We start from the raw sequence: 20973 nt of genomic DNA, 5'->3' as shown, positions 1-20973 counted from the left end.
GACAGCCCGCGCGGGCCGCGCCGTTGCCGTGGCGACGCGGCGGCGGCGGGAAGCGCCGCGCGCGCGCGCCGGGCTCCGCGCCGTCCCCGCCCTCCGTCCAATCACCGCCGCCGCTCCCCGGCTGTTCCCGCCCCTTCCGCGCGGGATGGCGAGGAACGGGAGCGGGTGGGACGGGCCTGGGCTCGGCTCGGCTCGGCTCGGCTCGCTGACCGGCGCCGCAAGTGGGCAGGGCGGGGAGAGTAAAACGAAAGGTTCACGGGTTGAGACAGGGACCGGGGAGGTCACAAACCGATTGCCGTCACCGGCAAAGCAGGCTGAACTTGGGGATAATAATTGAATTTACTACAAGCAAAATCAGAGGAGCATAATGAGAAGTTAAATAAATCTTAAATACGCCTTGCCCCTCGCGCCCCTCAGCGGCGCAGGGAGAGGGCGAATGGAGGTTACGGTCAGTTCGTCACGCGTCGTTCCTGCCGCTGCTCAGGGAGACAGAGGGATCCTTCCCCTGCTCCTCCGGCACGGCCCTCCCACGGACTTCGCCAGTGTGAACCTTTACCACGGACAGCAGAGCTGTTCCGACATGGCCCGCTCTTCCACAGGGTGCACTCCTTCAGGAGCAGCCTGCTCCAGCGTGAGTCCCCCACAGGATCACAAGTCCCACCAGGGAACCTGCTCCAGTGTGGGCTCCTCTTTCCAGGGCACTGCAGGTCCCTGGCAGGAGCCTGCTCCAGCACAGGCTTCCCACGGAGTCAAAGCCTTCTTTCAGGCATCCACCTGCTCCAGCATGGGGCTCCTCCGTGGATGTCTGCATCCCCATGGACCTCCATGGGCTGCAGGAGGATAACCTGCCTCACCATAGTCTTCATCATGACTGCGGGGGAATCTCAGCTCTGGTGCCCAGAGCACCTTCACCCACTCCGTCTCCACTGACCTCGGTGTCTGCGAGGTTGTTCCTCTCACATGTTCTCACTCTGCTCTTCTCCAGCCACAATTACATCACCGCAATAACTTTTTTTTCCTTCTTAAATAGGTTATCACGGAGGCATTGCCGCCATTTCTCACGGGCTTGGCCTTGACCGGCGGTGCATCCACCTCGGAGCCAGCTGGCAGTGGCTCTGCCAGACACCGCAGAAGTTTCTGGCAGCTCCTCACAGAAGCCACCCCTGTCGTCCCCCTGCTACCAGAACCTGATTGTGCAAGCCCAACACAGCTCTGCAGGCTGGGTGTGAAGCAGCTGGGCTGTCAGACGAGCTGCAAGCCACTGGTTTGAGACAGGAGGGTGGGCTCAGTCCCTCTGGGCCTTAGCCCGTAGCCACAGGACCTCAGGAAGCACTGGAGACCTGGCAGGCTGCAGGGAGGTGGCAGGGATGGAGGGAGGCCTGGACCTGGAGTTCTGGTGAAAGATGGGAAGTGGATGTACAGTGATGCATTTGACATTGGTGTAAATGTCAAACGTGCAGTGAGAACGTCCCTCCCCAAACTTGGGAGGAGTCAAATGTGAAGATTCACAGGGATTTTTTGACATTTATGTAGTTCTAGAGAAGTGAAGCTGGGTTTTGCCTTTTTTATTTTTTTGAAGGCTGAAGCTCCAGGAAGATTGAAGGATGTGCCTCATCCACTCACATGCCAGCAAGTGCTAAACCCGAAACAGCATTATTAATTAAAAACATGATTTCCTCCTTCACAGAACGCGTGCCAGAATTTTCCCTTTAGGGGCTAATTTTGTATTGTCCTCATTCGAGGCTAGGAAAAGAACAGGAAAAAATCTTTTCCATCTCTATCCCTAGAGATGGCTGCAATCTGATAACAGGTTATTCTGCTATTTCCTTCCCTCCTGAGACTTGCAGCTGGGAAGTCACAGCTGTTCCAAGCCAAAGTGTGGAAAAGTGCCCTCCTTGTTTTCTCCTGTGCACGTGCTGTCGTTGGCTTCCACACCGCAGATAAGCAACTCCATTGTAGGATCAGTCTGAGGAGGGGTTTGGATTTCTCCGCAGTAATTCAGGCAGTCCATGGAGTGAATTGTACCCATTTTGTACTGAAATGGGGAAATTCTTCCAAAAAAATGCTTAGTAACTTGATCTAATGTCTTTTACTGGAGTATAGAGACAATTCCAGAAAGCAAGGGGAAGTCTTAATGGGCAACAAATCAAGGGGGGTTCTTTAACATTTAGCCACTCATTCCTAGCTGTATTTTTGTTTTTCAAACATGCTAAGAGGATATATTAAATGAAGCAGGGCTTACACAGAATATCATGTTGGTTTTGCTTATATTTGCACTATCTGTACAGTTGGTTCATTGGAGCATGCAAGAGAAGGTGTGTTTTAAATTAAAAACTGCAGGATGGTCATATAGACTCTAAAAATGCTGATCGTGGCTGCACAATGCCTTTCTTTAAAATTAAGGCAGTTAAGATGCAAAAAGTCTTTTTCTTCTAAGTACATGGTTAATTTTCACGTGGAAAGTACAGCTGAAGAGTGAAACACTCCTGCGTCAAGAACTTTAAGATTTCAGCAGACCTCCTCTGACTCCTTTCCCTTGTGTTTTCTAGCAGCTTTATCCACTCGATGCCCCATCCGTCGCTTTCCTTCGGCTCGTCCATCGGGGTTTCTAGGGAATATTGCCGACGCCGGTCCTGGCCCGGCGGCGGGCGGGCGGGGCTCGCCGGGGCTCCGGGCCGCCTCCCGCCCGCCGCTCTCTTTCCTGCTGCCGCTGCCAGGAAGTTGGAGACGGGGTAGTCAGCCTGCGCGCTGCTCCGGCCGGCGCTGGGTACGGCTGGGCCGGCTTTCTCTGCGCGCCGGGCACCCTGCCTCGGGGATGTAGCGGCCCGCGGAGCCATGCGCGGCCCGGCGCTGCCCCGCTCCTCGCTGGGGACGGTAAGGCACGGCGGGGGCTTCGCCGCTCCCGGCGCAGCGGGGCCGAGCGCCGGCGGGACACCGCCTCGCCCGGCGACGCCTCCGGTCCCGGCGATCTGCAGCTCGCCGCGGGTCCGCTGAGCGGTGTCCGCCGTCGAGCCTTCGGGCCCGGGCTCTCTTCCACTCTCCCGGCCGCCGTCGGGCTCCCGATCGCTGCCGCTCTGCGCCCAGCCCGCTTTCTGCTCGCCCTCTCCGGGGTGCTGGGGCTCTCCTCTCGGCAGCCCCATGCCGGGGCGGCCGGCGGCGGGAGAAGGCTCGGGGAGTCTGCGGCAGGGCGAGGCGGGCGGTCGTCGTCGCAGGGGAGGCTGGTGCCGGCGCTAGAGCGGCAGGAACGGCGGTAGCGGGACCGGGAGCGCAGCCGCGCCATCCGCCGTGTGCCCGCGGGGCAGCGGCACCGCCGGGATCGCCGCCTCCCGCCCTCCGCTGGGCACCGAGTTCTCTGGCGCCGTTCCCGGGATTTATCCCTGACTCAGGGAGAAGGCGTCTGGGCTTACAGGAACGGCAGCGGATTCCCCGAAGCCCGCGGCGCGGCCGTTAACGCGCGGGGGGTCCGGGCGGCGGAGCTCGCCGGGACACCGAGCGCCGGGTCGGGATCGGAGCCGCCCGAGCCGGGATCGGAGCCGCCCGGGCCGGGATTGGAGCCGCCCGGGCTGGGATCGGAGCCGCTCCGCTCCGGGACACCGAGCGCCGGGCCGGGTTCGGAGCCGCCCGGGCCGGGATCGGAGCCGCTCCGTTCCCTCGGCCGCTGTGCAGGGACCGGCGATGAGCCGCCCCCGCTTTGCTGCGCAGCCGGGCGCACACAAATGCCACTCTGCGGGCGTCTGAACAAAGATTAGAGGGCTGTAGCTACGCCCCAAACCACGGGATTTGTATAAGAGCAAGTTCAGCTCTTCAGCCGGTAGATCTTCTTTAGGCTGCCCGGGCTTCGTAAGCTGCCTGTTGTGATTTTGCGGGCGAAAAAGTTTTAAAAGATATCGGAGAGTTTTATGAATAGCCTGATTGCCAGACGTGAATGGCTATCGAGTATCAGCAGATGTGTGCTAAAGCTGGGACAGCGGAGTGGTGTCACTCGGCATCATGACATGGCTATAAATTCTGCTGTAGAGGTTACGAGGTCAAACTGTTGTCCTTAAATACTTGAACATCCTGGTAATGCGTGCTTGCACTTGGCTGCGCTGGGCTTGTAATTGGCTTAGTTGTTAATTTGTGGTCAGAAAGTTGCAATGCGGGCAAAGTTACCTTCCAGAAGGGTTTGGATTTGGTCTTGGGGGTTTTTTACCGCTTGAAGTTTGGAAACCCTCGTAGTAGACTTAAAGCTAGCAGTGGCAGGACAACACAGCTAAAACTGGAGAGAAGGAATACCTTGACTCTAGTTGTGCATCACTTACCACCTTGGGACCTTGGTAGGACACACAAACTTATGGACTTATGTTGACTTATGGACAGATTGCAAAGCAGCAAACCTGAAAAGTGTATTTCTGGCTTAAGAATAGAGGTGCACATGTTTTGGTGCAAATTGGTACTATATGTGATATTATTCATTCAGTTGGCAAAAAGAGAAAGATCTGTTTGATTCCCCAAAATCATTATATTATCTTCAGTTAAATAAGGCACTGGAGGAAGTGTCCTTCAGTGGGATTTCTTTTTGAAGATGTTTCTCCCTTCCTATTTGCATGTCATATCAAGTTGTCAATAGCACTCTACTCCCTACAGATAACGTTTATCTTTTCAATTAAATCATATTCTCTTTTGTTCCCCCCCAGAGTTTCAAGTCTCGCTCTCACTCTGTTGCATGCCCATCCACTGTCATTTACATTGCATATCATCCTGTTTGCCCTCATAGACCTTCTTGGTCCCCTGATGCCTCCCTTCTACTCTTCTGATTCTTGTATGTTTCCTGTGATTCTTCAAAATTTCCTGTAGCCTGTTTCCATGTATTCACTCTTTCTGCCTGTCCTTAAATTAATTTTCAGTTGCTCTGTGTTTTCCCTATGCACTCCTAACTTTTACAGTGGACAAAATTGCATCTGTCTTCACTGAGGCCAGGGTGTTTTCTGTCTCATTAAAAAATATAATTGAAGTTTAATTTATTAAAGAAAATTCTGTTTTATGAAGAAAAAAGACAAAATAGCCATAAGGGTACTTCTGGCACTGATTTATTTTCAAAGTAAAGGGAGAAACTGCCATTTTGAAGTTAGAAGCTACATTATATAAAAATTGAAAACCAGGCCACCAAGCGCATTGTAAGAAAGAGCTGTTGGGCCACCAGCCTGTTTCCAGTAGTGACCAGTCACAGGTGTCTGCCAAGGGATTTGGAGCAGGGCAAGTGTACAGCAATGAAAAATAAGAATACTTTCCTGGCTTCCAGGGGGCTGGGACTGTTGGAATTTACAAGCTGAAATGGCGTCTTCATATTTTGCATCCCTGAGTGTGGCTTTTTTTTTTTCCTTCTCCCATGGGTGTGGTGATAAATTTTGGAACCAGGACAGGTTTCTGGCAGAGCCAGCAGTCTCTCATGGAAGCCCACACCTCAGCTACATGTTGGCTGTAAAAGTACCTCCCTGCGTTGGTTTTGAACCTCTCTGCTGCTTGTCTTACGTGATGCCTCCAGTTCTTGTACTGGAGGAGACAGAGAACACTCATCCCAGTTCATCTTCTCTTTGGCATTTGTGGCTTTGAGCCTGCTACAGGATCCTTGGCTCAGGTGTCTCTTTTATGGACTGGTATATTTTATCTTTCCCTTTGTGGCAGTCAGTTTGTACCAATGGTGGTCCTTATTACTTTTCTTTGTATTATATCTGAGTTAATTTATATTCTTAAGACTGGGGACCAGAACTACAGTCAGATTCAATCCTTTATATATTGTCATAACAACACTCTTGGTTTTGCTCTCGCATCCTTTCCTAATAATTCATAGCATTTGATTGCATTTCTGATTGTTTTCAACAAGATTAATTGAACTTTAACTGCATATTAATCTAGTTTCAATTTCTATTTTTAGGACTGACTGTTTCTAGCCAAATTAAATGTTTGTATTAGGGTCTGTGCTAAGTACACTTACGTGGCAGTTTTTGTTCTCACAAGTAACCAGTACTGTCAGTCTGGATGCCTTTCCCTTTTCATTAAGTAATCAATTTTCTGCATTAGCAGTATTATTTGTGGTAAACCCAGTGTTGTCACTTTGCTCCTTCTTGCCCATTTTCTTTAGTCATCACAAAGAGACTTTGTTTGTATTTGGGGCAGATGCCTCATGTTCTCTTCAGTAATCCCTGGATAGCTGAGTGCTTCCTTTGCTAACACATATCCTTGTGTTGTGCTCTTAGGAACCTGACAGTGGAAAGCACATCTCAAACAATGTCACAACATTTTCCTATTAAACCAAACAGGAATATATCTGTTCCAATGAGTAAGACTCAGCGTTTGACAATCACCTGACTTAGAAGTTCACCTAGTGAGTCACTGGCAAGGGGCATGAGCAGGTCTGTGGCACAGCGTGGGCAGGGGCCCAGGGCTCATGCCCAGCTGAAAATCATTTCAGGATGGAAAAGTAAGGATCCCCTGAGCCTTCCCCTGGCTCCTGCTCCATCAGTGCTCTGATGTGAGGCCATACAGCAGCACAGTGGAACTCAGCCCTGAGCACGGGCAGGCCAAGTGCTGGGTGTTGAGGGTCAGTGGACGTGGCACTCTGACACAGTGTCCACCACAGTGTCCTTGGAGGGAAAGCTTCCAAAGAAATTTTCTTATGGTTGTTATCGCCTTCTGACTTCTCCATTATTTTCTTAATCTTTACTAACATGAAATAAAGCCTTCTAACTTTATACACTTTATGATGTTTAATGATGTGAACTCCACAATCTTTATAGATAATCACAGTTTTCTTTTGATTTTTATGTTAAGATTTCTAAGGCCTTGCTTCATTGTATCAAAGCTATTACTAGTCTCCTGAATTCAGACAAGGCCTGAAATACAGTATTATTTCATCTGATCTTCATAAAATGAGGATTATTTATAATAGTATTTCTTGTAGCCTTCTTTTGTCCTTTCCAGTTTTTAGAGAGCAATGACGAAAGCTTCCTGTAAATGTTGCTTTCATACACATTTCTCAATGTGTAAAGCAGAAGTTCTGGTTTCCCTTTCATCTTTGTATAGCAAACTAAAACAAATGCAAACCTCAAAGAGCTTTTGGAAATGGCTGAACCAGACAAAGAACATAAGAGTAAATCCTGTACTCTGATTTCTTTGGTAGCTCATTAGTCTGAGCAAGTACTGTTTTTTGCCCAAGCCTCCAAGCTGACTAATTTTTTATGACTCATTAAAAAGGCTGACAGATGATTTATGATGATTAAAGATGATTTATGTGTAGAATACTTGTGCATGGGGTGTGTATCATGCTAGATTCTTAAGCCAAGGTAACTTGCTGTTACAAAATATTTTGAGACACTCTAATAACTCATAATGCCTCTTATTTGCACGTAATTGATAATTAATTAGTTTAAAAATAGAATTTGCAAACTCGAAGCCTTTTTTGAGAGAAGTGGTCGATTGAGTTATTACAATGGAATCTTTGTGCAACTTGGTCCATGAGGATTAAGGATGACAAAATATATTTATATGAATAAAATACTGATTTCATTGATGATGATAATGCTGAGACTAAAAGACTTAATTCACAATTATTTACAACAGAGTACAGATAGTTATAACTAGTAGTATGGTGTACTGTTTTCTCAAGAAATATTGAAGCAACAGTATTAAAGATAGCAAAATGACCTGTGTGTCACTGTTCCTGCTCCCTCCACCCTTGTGCAAATTGTAGTGGTGGCAGTAATTCGAGAATATTTGAGTGTGAAAATTGTGGAAAGGCTCCTAACTCCTGTCTCAGCTGTCAAAGCATTGCATAGAAGAACTTTTGGGCTTGTGCTGTCTTTTTTCATTGTAGGTGAAGTGCTGGGCAGTAAGTGCTGGTGTGAGGGCAGGGAAGGAACTGGGGTTGCCTTATGTGTGAGGAAATGTGCAGCTGTCATCCAGAGGGGTGGAATGTTTTAAGGAACCAGTGTTCTGCCATATTTTGGTTATTCCTGCAGCAGTTTCAGAAGTAAACCCCAGAGTTTCTGCTGACTCTGTTTTCCCTGGTAGTCCCTGCTGACTGAAAAGGCAGAGTAGGTGTGAATCAGTGGTGTGCATCACACGTGGTTTGAATTACCACTCGGCTTAGGTAATACACATTATCTCTGTGAAATTGCTTAGTGGGTGCTGGTTTTTTTGATCCTGGCAAGTGGAGTGTGTTGTACACCTAACAATGGACATTCAGCTTGTTTCACTTGCAGAAGACTTCTTAACTTTGCCTGGCAAACTCTTATCAATGACTTGAGGCTTCAGAGCTAAATCTGGCTGGCGATTGATCACCAGCAGTGTTTCTCAGGGCTCAATTCTAGGGCCAGTTCTGTTCAACGTATTTATTCTAGATAAATTGGAGCATTGAGCAATGATTATTGGAATGAAATTGAGCAAGTCCAGGTGCTGGATCCTGAATGTGGGGACAGGGTTACTTCTGGGCACAAATACAACCTGTGACAGGAGTGTCTGCAGAGCGCCCTGCAGGGAGGGCCCTGGGGGTGCTGGGGGCAGCAGCAGCTCAGTGAGGGTCAGCAGGGCATAGCCCAGAGGGCAGGAACTGTGTCCTGGGGCATCAGACACAGAGCACAGCCGGGCACAGGGGATCACCCGTCACCCGCTGTGCTCAGCGCTGCTGCGGCCTCACCTGCAGTGCTGGGAGCAGTTGGGAGCCTCACAAATTAAGGATTTTGGCACATTTCCTTGAATGTGTCCAGAAGAGGGGAACTGCAAAAGAATTTTTAAAAATCAGGCTCTCATTTCCATCAGACAGATTTGTTGGTACAAATCAACTGTGTCCCATGGTAGCTTAAGCCAGGTGCCTCAAAAGAGGGATCCCCAACAAAGAAATTCCTGGGCAATATCACCCTTATGATCTAAACTCCCTATCCCTCAAGCAACAGTCTGGATCAAAAAGCATTATTATATGGGGTCTTCTTGCTCTTCATTGGGTCACTCTTTCACTACCAAGTGGTTGCTGTGTGGTCATGTTCATATCCTCTTAGTTTGGTTTTGCTGAGGATTTTGATCAGTTCTGTAGTCCATCAGTTCTGTAATATGGTTGTTACAGTTCATATACCATGAGTTATGTGCCTTCCAACTGAAACAGAACAGACTGTTCTAATTTCATGTATTACCTGAATTTGGTGAAGCTGTTCATTGGTATAAATCAGTGTATTGCTGAATGGCTTGGGGAGCTGCTTAAGATGGAGGTGTTTTGGTGGTTTTTTTCCATCATGTGAATGATTTTGCTGGATGGCCGAGCCATTGGAGTGTGAGTCACTCCTGGCCTGTGACATTCTGTTCTTCAAATTGTGTTCAGTACCATGTTAACTCTGCTTTGATGACACTTACAGACATGCTTTCACTTAATCTGAAAAATTCAAACCACTTCTGTTTTCTTTTGTCTTTGAAGGTGTATCTGACCAATTTTCTCTGTATTTTTAGCTTAATCTTTGATGCTTTTATCTTCAATCTTTAATCACTAGCTAGAGAATCAGAATGTTTTTATTGTTACTGTGTGTCAGACCATCTGTGTGAAGGATCTTCTATCTGTTTTCCTGCAAGCAATAAATCTTGTAATGTCAGCTGCTGAAACAATTTTTAGTTCTGCTGAGGAGTTGTTGGAGTGCTTACAATTATTCTGTGGTCAACTAATGAAGTCTGAAATGATATCTATTTAAATATGTGGTTCTCTTTTTTCCTGTTCACCATTTTAGCATCTGGTCTATTGAATGTGTCAGAACTCTCCAAAAAACAATGTTTTAGCTCTGTCAAAGTTGCAAACTCCATCGTTCTTGAGGTTTTAAGTTGCTTTTGGGTGTGTACCTTTCTCCCCCAAGGCTTTAATTCTGAAAGAGAAACATAACAGTGTAGGGCTGTCATAACCATTTCATTCTATGTATCTTTTGGTAAGCTTGCTACCACAAAATTGGTATCATGACTGTGGTTTACCATTATTGGTTTACTTTGCTTTTGCTCTAAGTCTCCCAGCTGAAAAAGCAAAAAAAGGGAAAAAAAAAGAAGAATTCTGAAGATGTGCTTGTAATGCTGGACATCTTCAAAAAAAAACAGTTTCAAAAAAACAAGCTGGGAAAACATTACAATTGCAGGGAAGGTAGTATAGTAAAACTTTGTGTGAGATTATATTGGCAGGGCGGTGTTTATTTGCAAAAGTTATTAGTTGATTTTCATCATTCACTTGATCTGATGCACAGAGTTCATTGGTACATCTGTACCATACTCAGAAGCATCAACACATGGATGTCCAGTGTGGCCAGGATCACTTGTGTGCAAAGAGGATGACCAGGGATGCAAGTTGTCAAGTCTTCATCATGCTGCTGGACTTCTTCATGGTACCATAAAGTAGTTTTTCAACAAATCTTTCATATTCTTCAGGAGTCATTGGTTGGTATGAGATAGGTCCTTGCTGTAGAAACTTGCTGACTTCAGGTTTCATATATTTTGGACCAGGTTTTGACCTGATTTTGTTTTGTTGGGATTTTTTTAACCTTTTTGTTGTTGTATGGTTTTTTTAATCTGAATGTTTGAAATGCATGCCTGAGGTCTGTTTTTCTATTGGGCCAAGATGCAAAGAGGTTGTGTTTGTAATACACTGCATCTTCTTACCACCCTTCTGGTAGAGGATCTTTTGCTGATGAGTCATTTATGCTGTCCTCTTACCAGAGGGGAGACCTTTTGGCGATTACATAAACAGTATATTTCTCAATTTCAGTGCTGGGAACAGTGTACTGCAAACAGTGTCCAGGGAACAGCATCCTTCATTATTGGTGCAGCTGTGCTTGTAACCCCTGGTTCATGTGTGTGTGGGTGTACAGTCACCCTTTCTTACAGTCATGTGGCAGTCATGCCAATCCTAACATTTCTGTTAAGATTGGCATGATAACAGTAACTTTCAAGTGGAAAAATAGAAATCAAATCTTAGCAGAGTTAAAAAAAGAAGAAGCTGCTCATTTTTGTGTTGAATTGTATGGGCTGATTGTTAACAGCTGCAGTTTAAGAGGAAGAATGTACATTTGACACAGGGAGAAATCAAAAACCTAATTTTCCCATGTTACTAGGTCTGGCTTGCTCAGGAGGCGTTTTGTAAGATTTCCTGTACTTAGTGCGATCCTCTTTTGCCATCTTATTCCAAACTTCCCATCTTGTGTATTTATTCAGTGGAACTGCAAGTACTGGATGCATTCTTCTCTGTGGAACTGTTTCTACATGGACAGCTTTACTGCCTTCCTTAATAAAAACATTTCTTTGCTCTTGTGTAACTTCTATGCAAGCTGCAGCATTTTCAAGGCATTCCATGTATAAAATGCACATCATGAAAAATATTTGTTTTATATACAACCAGTTTACCATAGAGGCCATTGAATGGTATATTAATATCACAGATGGCAGGCATTGGTTTGTTGGGGTTTATTTTTGTAGATCATCTCCCCACATATATTTGCCAGTGGAAGGTCCCATTACCAGAATTAACCAAGTAAGCTGAACTCATGATATGATGTAATTCTAAGTGCTGAAATCAGAAGTGCAGTGTGCAGGAGGATATAATGTTTTCTCACCTTGTTTCTCTCTTCTCCCTCCCTCCCTCCCTCCCTCCCTCCCTCCCTCTCTCTCTATTTACAGGTTATTCTAATATTTGTCTGTGTGCTGACAAAGGAATCTGTAGAAATTACTCCAGTGGCATATAGAGTGCAAGTCCGTCGGGTGGCTTTGGATGGAAGAGACCCCTCTAACCCCTTGAGGAGAGAAAAGAAACAGATGCACTGTCAACTGGGACAATACCTACACCCCAGAAAGACCCACTGCTGCATGAGGTGTCATGCAGGTACACTAAATAAATGCAGTAGTAGTAATTTTCACCTGGGAGGCATTTCCCGGTCCTGCACTCTCAAACTGTCTCTTTCCTACAGCAAATCAGCTCTCCCTTCGCTTGGTACCTATCCCTACCCAGATAAATTCTTATTTCTTTTATTTATTCTTATTCCTTTTCTCCTCTTATGGGCTGTCAGTGTCATTCACACTGGTGAGGGGAAGCATACTTGGTCCTTATGGCATCAACTCTAGGGTTTCTTTGAGGAGCCAGTGACTCCTGTCCTCCCTAAGACAATGCATTTGCCTTCCTCTAGAGCTCTGCTAAGTGATTTTCTTGCAGGTACCTACAAGGCAAAAGACTGTGAAGGGCCTGACCAGGCAACTGTCTGTCTCCCATGTGCCAATGGCACATTCACAGCTGTTGATAACACCATGTCTAAGTGCTTCCAGTGCAAACGCTGCCGTACAGGTGAGGCACTGCCAGATCTGCAGGATCTGAGGAAAATGGGGGTGGATGAGGGCTGGAGGGGATGGCAAGGTGGGCAAGGGAGCTTGGAAAAGTAAGCAGTTGAATGGGTAAGACAGTGTATGGGGATGGATTTGGGACAGCAAGGATAAGGTTTACCAAACTAGAACTGTCTGAGCTACAGTTTGCAGGCCTTTCTGGCCTTTTTCTGTGAAAATTAGGGGATAACAATACCTATGATCATGACAGTGCTCTCAGTTGAAGGTGGAGGCTGGAGTAATAATTTCTCCTTTCTTTCCTCAGCACTCCAGCAGATAGTAGAGACACCCTGCACCCCAAAGCAAGATACTGTCTGTGGCTGTCAGAAGAATCAGTATCAGGTTGATTCTGAGTCGGAATACTTCCAGTGCAGGAACTGCAGCTTGTGTGCTGACGGGATTATTACCAGCTGTGAGTATGGCATGGATATGGCTCCAGTGCAGATGTACTGTAGTAGGGTAGAATTTCTGATATGCTGCAGTGCCTTGCACTGGAAGGATGGTGGTTTTGGAACAACTCTGGGGTTTGTCTGCCCTCTTTCCCCAGAAAGACTCCTGTTTTTTGCCTGCTCTGGCATCAATCCCTGTTTCCTATCATAGCTGCTTTCTTTTGTCCTTGAACTGTTTCTTGGTTTTAGCTGTTGTGAGGAGCTACTTTCTACTTAATTTTGGTGCCTCTGCCTTGTCTGTCCTGAAGCAAGATCTTTATGCTCTAGAAGCAAGATCTTTATGTTCTTTATGTTTTTGCCTTCCTTGTTTGTTTTTCTCCTGATGCTCACTGCATTTTCCCTACCAACTGCTGGAAGCACTTTGAGTATGATGGGCGAAAATACCTCTGGCCCTGGTGCCCAGCTGAACTGCTTGTCTGAACTGAACTAATTGCTGAGCAACCACAGTGTTCTAAAGTAAAGAGCTGCTAGTAATGCTGAACTATACCCAGTGGAACTGGGCATTACCTTGGGATGATGCCAGTGTCTGGGAGAAGTACTTGTGTTAGCTGTCCCAAAGTCAGGAATCAGAGATCTTAACAAACACTGCTGTCTGTAGTCTAATTCTTTCCATGTCCCTTAAATGTCTTCTTTTGATGTGAGGATTGAGAAAGCATGAGTCACTATTGGATGCAATGTGAACTTTTTTCCTTGATTAGCTCTTTTATAAGTTTGCACCAGTGGATCTGACTGTGCAGCCAAACAAGACATCACACATCCATGCCCATTCACACCCTGACTGGTCTTCCAAATCTGCACGTACATACATTCCTTAGGGGCTGTCTCCAGTCCAAGGACACACACTCCCCTCTCAACATCTTATTCAGCTGCTCATGATCTGTATCAAAGATACAATTATAATTAATTTAGTCATTGTTCTTTAATTGTCTAGCAGGCTCATGCTTCCAGTGCAGCTGCTGCCACATCCTACCTTGTGTTAAAGCTATCCTGTCTTCTTTGCACACTGTGCTGCTCCTGATCCCTTTCCCATCTCTTACCCTGCCCAGTGTGAGGCTTGCTGTTTCACTGGTGAATGTGTTCCCTCTAGTGTTCAATGATCTTGTCACACTTTCCATGCTTAAGCTTCTCCTCAAGGGTTGTGATTGCACACTGTCCTTGAGCAGCTTCCTTCCCTCTTGGCTGATGTAGAACTGTTTCAGTCCCCTCCCTCACTCATATCAGAATGCATACTCCTTGTTCTAGTACATTTCCCCCTTCTCTCATGCAATTTGATGTCCTTCCATCACTGCTCTTGCCTGCTCCTCCCCACACCTGTTTTATTCAGGCTCTCTCCTGTGCCTTGCTTAGAAGTGAGAGTTCTTTCATTTCTTACCCCTTCCACTCACGGCATCAGAAGAATGCTTATGTGTCCCATGACTTGTAATGATTTCTCCTTGCCCTGAACTGACTTCCTCACCAGTCCCAGCTGCTCAGGGACCACTTCTCCCTCATCTTGGCCTGACTAATGTGGTTTCCCCTTCCTGTCATGCTTGAACTTGGGTGACTTTTACTGCTTTTTGCGCATTACACTAATTCCAGCTGCTCTGTAATTATAGTCCCTTTCCAAGCCTCTACAGGGGTGCCCACCTTCAGGACAGAGGCACTCTTATTTTTATTACTTTTATCCTCCCTCAACTCTGTTTTTATATATAGATCAATTCCTTTATCTCTTCTTCAGTAGCAGTTTTCAGTAGCAGGCTTAAAAAAAGGATAACCTTTCATCCATTTTAAAGCTGATTTTTTTCCCCTTTGTTTTCTTCTTTGTCCATATTATGGCAACAGTTTCTGATTTTTTTTTTTCCTCTACAGGTTCAAAGAACAAAGATGCAATTTGCAGGTGTAAGCCTCAATTCTTCCTGTCACGTAGTAATATTTGCAAGCCTTGCAACAGGTGAGCTTTTTTACTCTGTATGCCCCACCACTGAGTGGGAGGGACAGCAGGAGCTTCATGGGGGGAGGAAATTCTTCTCATGACACCTTCTATCTAGGCATAACTTTACAATATTCTAATTGCCTTTCTGAGGCAAGTAGGTCTTCACCCCCAGTCTCCTCCATGTGGACATTAGCCCACTAAGAGCCCAAAGTCACTAGTCACACTGCATTGCTCTGCTTTGCAGGCTCATCTTGACTTGTCTGTTAATTAGGGAGGTTGGAAATGGCCAGAGTTTCATTGCACATGTGCTCACCTCTCTGATTTGCCCCTTTAGCTGCACTGGAGAAGACTGCTTGCTGTGTCCCAGCCCAGTCACTACCTCACCGACCTCATCTGGGCTGAGTGAGTGCTCAGGGGACTGAAGGGCACTGGAATCTTTTCATTGTGGGGTGTTGTTTTCTTAATGCCTTTTGTAAAGGGTTCTATTTTCCACTTGTCAAACCTTTATCCTTTTTCTCCCTACCATTTGCAAATCTCCACTTGCTGTTCTTCCTCTAGCACTTACCTCCTCTTTTCTTACTCACTCATGCATTTGCTCTCTTCCTTTTGTCCAGATGGAAACCTTGTACTTGGCACCCTTGTTGGAATATTTGGAGTTATCTTCGTCCTCTGCATTGCATGTAAAGTAGGGAAGCTGGTCCAGAAACGTAAGACAGGGCCTTTCTGCTTCTGTGGTGAGTACAGTGGCATGTGCAGTGATATTGGCTGGGATAGACACTGATTTCTGTGTGCTTTTGTGTGTGAGGGACAAAGTGGGATCCCCTGACTCTGCTCTGCTGCAAGGCCAGAGTAGCACAAGAATTAAATAGCCGAGGCTCTTATTGCAGTTCTGCATCCAGGCCTGTAGCTACGACTGGATGTACACTTGAGCTTATTTCTGGGATGTTTATTTTGCTATAAAACATTTTTGAGGGCAGGATTGTGAGTAGCTGCTTTCCAGTTTTCTCTGGGACAAGAGGAAGTGAAAATAATTTCTACTTTCTTTTTTTTTTCTTCCTTTGAAGTTTCTTTGCCACCGACAACCAAGGAGCGAGTATCAGAGGTGAGCAATATGATGAGTATATATATATATAGCTTACCTTCCACTTTTAAATATGTTAGCCTGGGATCTGGAGTAATATTTTTCCCCATGGGCTGTTTTCAGGCGTTGTATTTTCAAGTGAGCTGAGTAATAGGGCTGTCTAACTCAGAAGTCTTTTCCTGTAGAGGGTGGAGCCAGTAACACTTTACTTCCCCTCTTCTAGAGGATGCTTTTCAAACTCCTGGCTTTTTTTTTTTTTCCTGGATGCATTTTGTTCAGGTAGTTGATCCTTAATCCCCTTTTCTCTCTATGTACCCCAAGCTTGGAGGATTTAATTAATTTTATTTCACTTCAGATCTTGACTCCACAAGCCTCTCAGTGCTGCTTCACAGTATTCTCTGAGGTCCAAGGTAACTCTGCAAATAAGAGTGCCCAGGCAGCAGCTGAGGTGGGGTTTCCACAGCCTTACAGAGGAGGCTGATGGGAAAGATGGCCTGTGGAGCTTCTAGAATGGTGGTGATTTTGGGTACCAGCCTTACTTGATTTTGTAAAGAAATACTTTTTCCTGGACTACTGTTTTATGGTGCCAAAAGAAAGTTAAACTCTTTGGGCTCTGCTGGAAAGAAATGTTTGGTGTCCTCTGCTGAAACAAGGCATGTAGGAAGGATTAAAATCTCAACACCCACTCCTCATCTATCTTGGATAAATTTTAGTATATAAAGTTAGCGGCTGCTTCCAGGAGACAGGTGTATTGTGCTGCCGTGGGTAATTCTGGCCTATGTAATGTGCCTTTCAGGTTGAGGAAAAAAATGAAATTTCCACCCTTTGTCCTGAGTCCCAGAAGGAAAAAGAATTGCCATTAAATACAACCCAGAGTTCACCAGACTGTGTCAGATCTGCCAGGAAGACACAGCTTCCAGACAGTAAGTGAAACTCCTCCATCCTTCTCTCCTTCCCCAGTCAAATGGGAACGTAATTACGCAGATGCAGCTAGGAGTATGCTGGAGAGACCTTACCCAGTGTATGTGACCTGGATGTGTACCCATGCACAGCACAGTAGAAAGGCAGAAGCATGCCCAGAGCCTGTGAGTCTGTATATGCCAAATATAGCAAATATCTGTGCAAGGCCTTTCTGTTGTCCTTTTTCCCTACCAGCAAAATGGATTGCCATATGTATTGACATGCTGTCAATATGGGCAGTGACCCAGAATAATTTTAATAATTTGCTCTTTGTCAAGAATGTATGGCAGAAAGACCCTAAGAAAATGTGCTTGACTCTGCTCATAGCCTTATACAAGAGCATATGGAAACATTCCCATTATACTTTGAGAGACAAGAGCAAGTCTGGAGTCGGTGTGATTACTCTGGAGAAGGCTTGAATAAGAGGGGGCAATGCAAGATGCCAGGGCAACCTCCAGCCCTGGGTTATCCCCATTGTCCTTGAGGTGGAAGAATCCTGCTTCTCAGGGTCTCCCTGTGTGTCCACAGCCCCTGCTGTTCTGTACACGGTGGTGGACCACGTGCCGCCGTCGCGGTGGAAGGAGTTTGTGCGGCGCCTGGGGCTCAGCGACTGCGATCTGGAGCGGATTGAGCTGGAGCACCGGCGCCTGCGGGACGCCCAGTACGAAATGCTCCGCCTCTGGAGACTGCAGATGGGCCGTGCTGCCACCGTGGAGCACATCAGCCGTGTTCTCAACCACATGGAGCTCAGTGGCTGCAGTGAGGCTGTTCAAGAAGCTTTGCTCAACCAGAACTCTCCTCAGCCTTGCAGCCTCCGCAACCATCTTTAATCTATTTCTGCTTAGGCTGCCTTTGACCTTTAAGAGGGGATCATAGCTCTCTTTCTTTCCTCATATCTCCCCATCTTTGTAACACTTATCAGCTGGTTTTGTTGGAGACAGCAGCAGGTTATGCTGGAGGAAGGCTGAGGTTTGCTTCTTAACCACCACATAGTTCAACCTTTAAGCCATGGCATACCTCTGCAACACCTCCTCTCCCAAGGAGGGGAAGCACCTCATCAAGGAAGTGGTGTGTGGAGTCTGAGCAAGATGCAAATAGGAGCTCTGAGTGACTTGATCATGGATCAGCTTCTATGGACAAGCTGTTGCTGAAGCAGGTGCTCCACACATCGTGTGGTGGGTAAACTTGTAGGGTGCTTTGGTTAAGCTGAGTACTCACTCACTTCTTGCAGATCTATTTTTCTGCAAGATCAACCAGTTGAAGTGGCTCATATTGCAGCCTTTTGATTGCTAAATCTGACTCAGAGGAAGTGGTAGGAGGATGTGCCTATTTCTGGGAACAGGAGAGGATTGCCCCCTCTCGGTGTCAACCAGTAGCAACTAGTTGGTATTGCTGTAGCAAAAGTCTCCTGGAGATTCAGAACTGGTTCTGTCTCTGTGAGAAACAGGAGGACATCATTCTTTCCACACCATGTCCCTCAGGTTCCAGAGGAGTAACAATTCCAAGCCATTGAGTCAGATGAGAGGGTTGGTGCTTTTTTCCTCAAGTTTTTTTTTCTGTATCTAGAAATCATGTAAGTTAGCATTAACAAAACACCTGCCTGTGTGTTTGTCCAGGTGCAGGGTGGCAAGGAGTGTGTGCACCTGCCTGGGTGAAGTGGCACCTCTGCATGGGCACAGGTAGCACGAGCACCTCTGCAAGTCTGTGCCTGCACACAGGCTGGTAAGCTTGTGTCTACCTGCTCACCTACATTGGATGATTCCGTGAATCTAACTGCACATGGGACTGTCTACGTGTCTGTATAGATGTTCTAGCAACTGTTGAATAACTGCACACTACTTCCTGGACTGTGATTGCTGCTTGGCTGTGGGAGCCATCCAGTACCATCTCCAGGCTCTCCCCATCGCTTCTCACCAGAATTACCCTGGGAGAACCAGATATGGAAAAAAATCAACTAGCCTGCACCAGGTGCAAGTTGTCCACATGTTTGTAACATGGGTTTTTCAGTCTCTAATCCCTTGATCAGAGAGGAACTTTCTATTGTAAATACACTAAATGTTCTGAATTAAAGTGAATATTTTTACCTCTGTTCTGGTTTTGCTCATATCAGCTTCTTTTCTGTGACTGTGGCTGGGGGGAGACGAAGGGGAATAACTTACAAGAGTAGATGGTTTGGTGGTCTTGTACATTTAAAAAAAAACAAACTCAGGTTTTATGTACTTTGGTATGTAAAACTTAGCTGACCTCACATCACAAGAAACTAGCTGAGGGCAGGATTTAAATGGACTCCAGTTTCAGGTCTTCTCAGATATTCCAGAATATGAATGCCAGCACATTTAGAGTGACTTTTTAAGCAATATACAATGAATCATTTGGATTTGTATCTGGCTTTTTAAACTGGAAAAGATCTTTAAATAAAATAATAATAATAGGTTATACTTTAATGTTAATCTTACATGTTTTTGTCTGAGGAACCAGAGCACCATGTTAAATAAGGAAGGACTATTCTACTTGAAACATGGAAGCTCCCAACCATCAGTGACAAAGCCAGGAACTGACATCAGTCTTAATTCCCAGTTTGAGGCTTTGTTTTGCTATGCCTACATCCTATTTTAATTGAGGATGATATTGTTGCTTTTTTTATTTTTAATCAGAGGCAGTACAAAGCTCACTGTTGTGACAGTGGTCACAGGGGTTCTTGGATGAGGGAAGAGACGAGAATGTTGACTTTGTGTTCAAAAGGCTTGATTTATTATTTTATGATATATATATATTACATTATAACTATACTAAAAAGAATAGAAGGAAAGGTTTCATCTTAAGGCTAGCTAAGAATAGAAAAGAATGAATAACAAAGATCTGTGGCTCAAACAGAGAGTCCAAGCTGTCTGGTCTGTGGCTGGCCATTAATTGTAAACATTCAAGATGGCCCAATCAAAAAACCACCTGATTCATTCCACAGCAGCAGATAACCATTGTTTGCATTTTGTTTCTGAGGCCTCAGCTTCTCAGAAGGAGAAAAATCCCAAGAGAGGATTTTTAGTGAAAGGATGTCTGTGACACACTGTAATACACTTTTTCTTTCATAATTTATGTTCAACAAGCACAACAGGATGATAATTATTAGAAGTGAATGCTATATATTCAAAGTGCTTGAAGTGGGGAAATTCTTGGAAATCTTTTCCAGGTGTGATGTCTAAGCCATGGGTTTTTTTCCCCATCTCAAACTGTTCAGTACATCACTTAAAATCCATGTGTGGCAAATCTTGTGGCACAAGATAGGCCACAAGCAGCAAGCCCCAGGCCACTGCTGGGTTGCCAGTGGCTTTGTTGGTGTTGGGGAGTACACATAATCACAGACTATATGCAGGTGCTTAATTGAGGCACACAGGGACTAGGGGTATTAGCAACCCAAATCTAGCTCCGTGGTTTTGTTTAAAGTGCACATATTTGTACAATCTCACCTACAGCACTAATCACTGTAACAGCATTATCCATATTGCTTCTTTAGAGCTTATCCTGAGCTTGTATGAACATGTACGAATCTCACCTACAGGTATCTTAGAAACTCTAAATACTGATCCCTGTTACTGTAAACATTCTAGCTTCTGTTATAAATAAGAAGCTTGACTAGGCCAATATTCAAGCAGCAATCAATTTATTATTTAATATGGTAAAGTAGGAGCAATACAGCGCTGGGTACAGTGGGGGAAGTTTTCCCTCCAACGGCGCACCAATAGTTGAGGCTTACAGGTATTTATAGGGGTACTCATATCATAAGCTTTCTCAGCAGTTTCCATTCCCAATTTTTACGTCACAACTCTACACACTATTGTGATTTAGTTTTTCTCAGGATGTATCCCAAAAGGAGTATCCCCAGATGGTGGGGGTCCGGTATCCGAAAAAAGGAAGACGAATCCCATCTGGTGAAGTCCAGCTCCCCAGATGTGTGTCCACCTTTAATTGCAGAGACTATAAATCTCATAACAGTGATGTCCAGCTTCCTGTGGTCACAACTATAAATCCTTGAGTTGATGTTCATCTTCCTTTCTCAAGCTGCTTTTCTCTGTTTTGTTAAGGTGTGAGATAAGCATGCTTCCTTTATATATATTCCAAAGCTATAGTTTCAAGGATACAAGCAATATTCTAAAATTATACTTCAAAAGGTTATCATTGCAAAACTCTTTAAGGCTTAACTACAAGCAAAG

General features: G+C 45.6%; 1 protein-coding gene across 3 annotated transcripts; it reads left to right on the top strand.

Moving 5' to 3' along the window:
• The first annotated feature begins 2716 nt into the window (after positions 1-2716).
• LOC131572348 (tumor necrosis factor receptor superfamily member 1A-like) lies at positions 2717-18806 on the top strand. 3 transcript variants are annotated; one of them, XR_009276023.1, is made up of 11 exons: positions 2717-2874; positions 11671-11872; positions 12200-12328; positions 12629-12775; positions 14661-14742; positions 15059-15126; positions 15339-15458; positions 15789-15826; positions 16602-16728; positions 17294-18291; positions 18382-18806. XR_009276023.1 is itself a non-coding variant. In XM_058825510.1 (10 exons), the coding sequence occupies exons 1-10, from the start codon at positions 2836-2838 to the stop codon at positions 18489-18491; spliced, it is 1062 nt and encodes a 353-aa protein (XP_058681493.1). In that variant the 5' UTR covers positions 2717-2835; the 3' UTR covers positions 18492-18806. The 3 variants fall into 3 exon arrangements, 2 of the variants coding, with proteins under 2 accessions (XP_058681493.1, XP_058681492.1); XM_058825510.1 differs by lacking the exon at positions 17294-18291; XM_058825509.1 differs by having other exon boundaries at positions 17294-18806.
• The last annotated feature ends 2167 nt before the right edge of the window (positions 18807-20973 follow it).

Source organism: Ammospiza caudacuta, chromosome 2 (assembly GCF_027887145.1).
Source record: "Ammospiza caudacuta isolate bAmmCau1 chromosome 2, bAmmCau1.pri, whole genome shotgun sequence".
NCBI lineage: Eukaryota > Metazoa > Chordata > Aves > Passeriformes > Passerellidae > Ammospiza > Ammospiza caudacuta.
The sequence above is the reverse complement of the archived record's forward strand: the minus strand, read 5'-3'. Positions and strand labels throughout refer to the sequence as shown.